The sequence below is a fragment of the Halictus rubicundus genome, chromosome 18 (genome assembly GCF_050948215.1).
Source record: "Halictus rubicundus isolate RS-2024b chromosome 18, iyHalRubi1_principal, whole genome shotgun sequence".
In the NCBI taxonomy this organism is placed as follows: Eukaryota; Metazoa; Arthropoda; class Insecta; order Hymenoptera; family Halictidae; genus Halictus; species Halictus rubicundus.
In genome coordinates, this window is record NC_135166.1 from 8,420,028 (window position 1) to 8,423,198 (window position 3,171).

Genomic DNA, 3,171 nt, shown 5'->3' on the forward strand with positions numbered 1-3,171 from the left:
AATTCACTTACACATTTTTTTACATAGTATTAATTTTTTTAATGCTCTAAACGTAAAAAAAACTAAATGTTCCATATTTCACTTTTACATAAGTTTTATTACTAAAATGGTTTCGATGGATCCTTCTGGTCGTTTCAATGAATAAATACTACAACATTTTGTTGTATTGCACTATTCATGGACGTTCCAGTTTCTTACGAGAAGAATAAATTCAAAGTCCAGAGAAACTTCGTCTACTAAAGAGAAGCAATTCGTGCTACATATTGTGTCCATTAGAGAAGAACAGTTCCAACAATTAATTAGTTAGAGGTCGCATCCTTTAGGAAAGCAAAATCCCCATAGTGTCGAATAGCAGTAGTTTAGGGGACTCTCGCCGACTTTGTTATTTAAATTTATAATTTTAATGGATGAGATGTAAAGCCATAACAAGGTAGCAGGGATTCGCTAGCGATTCGTAGCTCGTAATCCCGCGGGGGATGATCATGCGAAACTGTTGTCATTGGCAAACAGGTGCGCGAATGTGATTCACCGTGGTAGCATCTGTATCATCAAACTGAATAATAACGGGATCCATAGTATAGCATAGAGCAGCATAGTTTCCGAGGAACTTTCCCACCACTGTCTCTTCATATTGATCCTCGAAACGTAGCCCAAGGAAACCAATTACTGTGGGGGTGCCAATTACTATGCCTATATATTAATATAATTAATATTTCTTTTTAAAGCAATGAATATGATATGAAAAAAGAGATATATAAAATAAATATTAACTGATTTTAATTAAATAAATTTAGTATCTCTTGTTTAGTATTCATTATGCTTTAAAAAAAAGTTTAAATAATATAGGCACAGTAATTGGGTCCCTTACTCTTCAATAATCAAACAAAAAAAGGAAAACACAAACGATTTGCACTATTTTTTAATATTTTACACATCAAAAGTTACACATCGTCAGGCTTCTTAGTCTTTCTAGAATTACTAATGAAATAAATAAATGAAATATTAATGAAATTAATATTTCGTTCATCAGAAATTAGTTTTTCCATCGAGGAATCCGAGGATACACAATTAGAACAGAAACTTCGTTGGAACTATATTTAAACAAAAATATTTTTCAGAAGAGCATTTTCCTAACGCGCCAAGGCTTCCTGCTATTCTTCCAAATTCTAGTCTTCGTTCTCTTTGTCGATTCTTTTCGAAATATGGACAATCATTTTTGGCAACGGATGCGGGTTAAAGAAAATGGTTAAACTGTTCTTCAGCTGAATGGAGGCTCGAGAGGCTGAGATATCAGTTCTCCCCGGACAAAGGCGCATGGTAAAACGAGTCGTTTGCGCAATCCTCTGTTGACTTTGTTTGAAAGAAAGGTCAAGGGTTCGACGTAAGACGAGCATAATTAGTCGGTAACATTAATATGGAGGAGCGTACCAAAGGGAGGACGCATTCCTCTCCGCATACATATTCAACGACACCCTCGGCCAGCGAAAACACGGACATTACAAAACACCAATTACAACACGACACTTGAATGCCCACAGTGTAGTGTGTGTGTGTGTGTGTCTGTCTATCTGTTAGCTGTTTTAGATCTAGATCTAGGTTTAGAAGTCTGTGGACCCCTCTATAGCGTTGCAACCCTAACGTATCTACAATAGAACAGAAACCGAAAACTTTCCAATCTGTATAACTGATCGAGGTCTCAGAGTACATTGTTGTACAGTAAAAACAATCAATTTCCTAACGACACTTGTTTTGTTGCGCACAGCCACACAAGACAGTGTAGATTTATGCTCGACTTCTGAACTCTTACCATTCGAATTTGTAATGCAATGAACTCGATAGACCCTGAACTTCGAGACTCCGTTTCTGTGACGTTACCCTAAGCACTATCCGAAATTTTAGTTACTCATCGTCCGTTTTATCGTTCACAGGTACTGTCTATGAGCGAGGAAGTCAGGCGAGCTCTCTACGCAAACAGTGCCATTTCCCTAGACAATGAAGTCATTGTACCAGACTTGGTTGGCAACACAGAAATCCTCAGCGACGAGCACAGAGAACAACTGTGCCGGCATTTGCCAGCTAGGGCAGAGGGGTACCTGTGGACTCTCGTCTTCAGCACCAGCCAACATGGTTTCAGTCTAAACAGCATGTACAGGAAAATGGCCAAAATAGAAAGTCCCATCCTGCTGGTCATCGAGGACACCGAAGGCAATGTAAGTTCATCGTTACACAATGTTATTGTGATTCGTAAGGTGTGATTGAGCAGGGTCTAGTAAGACTTGTCAGTAAGAACAGACATTTTTTTGACGAGGTGGTAATCCAGGTTATGGATTCCCCGCCACCCCTAGGAGGGATATGTGGGGTTCCCCCGGGCCCTCGGACGCCCCGAAGGGACGGTCCGGAGGTCTCCAGGTATACCCACTCCATGTAACCAGCCCTAGGCTAATAGAAGGGGAGGCTAGAATCTTGAACCTAGATCTGGGCAACTGGTGGCTCGCGAGCCACACGCGAGTCCTTGTCCCACTCCTGAAACCTCCCACCATGCTCATGTGGAGTGTGGGAGCAGGAGGCGGGAGATGGGGGGGGGGCTATAAACCTATGTGGGAGGTTGTCTCCAGGAGAGATAAAAGCACGGTACGGAAATATGAAGTGGCCAGTGGTAGGGGAACCTACGCACTGCTCCCCCCCCCCCCCCACCTCCCACCCCTCCAGTAACAACAGATTGAGTCGGTTAGAAGTGTATATAAAAGCAATCAGAATTTGTGTTGTCCTGATAAATAAATGCTCATCAAGCGAATCATTATTTTCTGCTGTTATAGGTGTTCGGTGCACTAACATCCTGTGCTCTGCATGTGAGCGACCACTTCTATGGGACCGGTGAGTCCCTGCTCTTCAGGTTTACACCAAGGTTCCAGGCATTCAACTGGACGGGGGATAACTTGTACTTTATCAAAGGCAACAACGAGAGTCTTGCCATCGGTGCAGGAGAGTAAGTGTATTCCTCAGATTCGTTAATTGACGAGTAGGCTGTTAGAGGTTCCATGTCAATCGATACTGAATGAACTCTAAACTAAAAATAGCTATGACGTTAGAGATTCGTCAACGGTGGTTCATCAGTAGACGTTTCTTTTTGACGATTTGTCCGAGCTAATCAATCATTTGTGACGTTTTCAG

The 3,171-nt window shown here is 41.6% G+C and overlaps 1 protein-coding gene across 19 annotated transcripts in view; it reads left to right on the forward strand.

The window, feature by feature from the left end:
• The window catches only part of Mtd (TLD domain-containing protein mustard), a 331,444-nt gene that overhangs the window by 319,446 nt on the left and 8,827 nt on the right, over window positions 1-3,171 (forward strand). For all 19 annotated transcript variants that reach the window (XM_076803624.1, XM_076803626.1, XM_076803623.1 and 16 more), the window contains 2 exons: window positions 1,929-2,210; window positions 2,817-2,986. In XM_076803624.1, coding sequence (XP_076659739.1) covers window positions 1,929-2,210; window positions 2,817-2,986 — 452 coding nt within the window. The remainder of the gene's footprint in view (window positions 1-1,928; window positions 2,211-2,816; window positions 2,987-3,171) is intronic.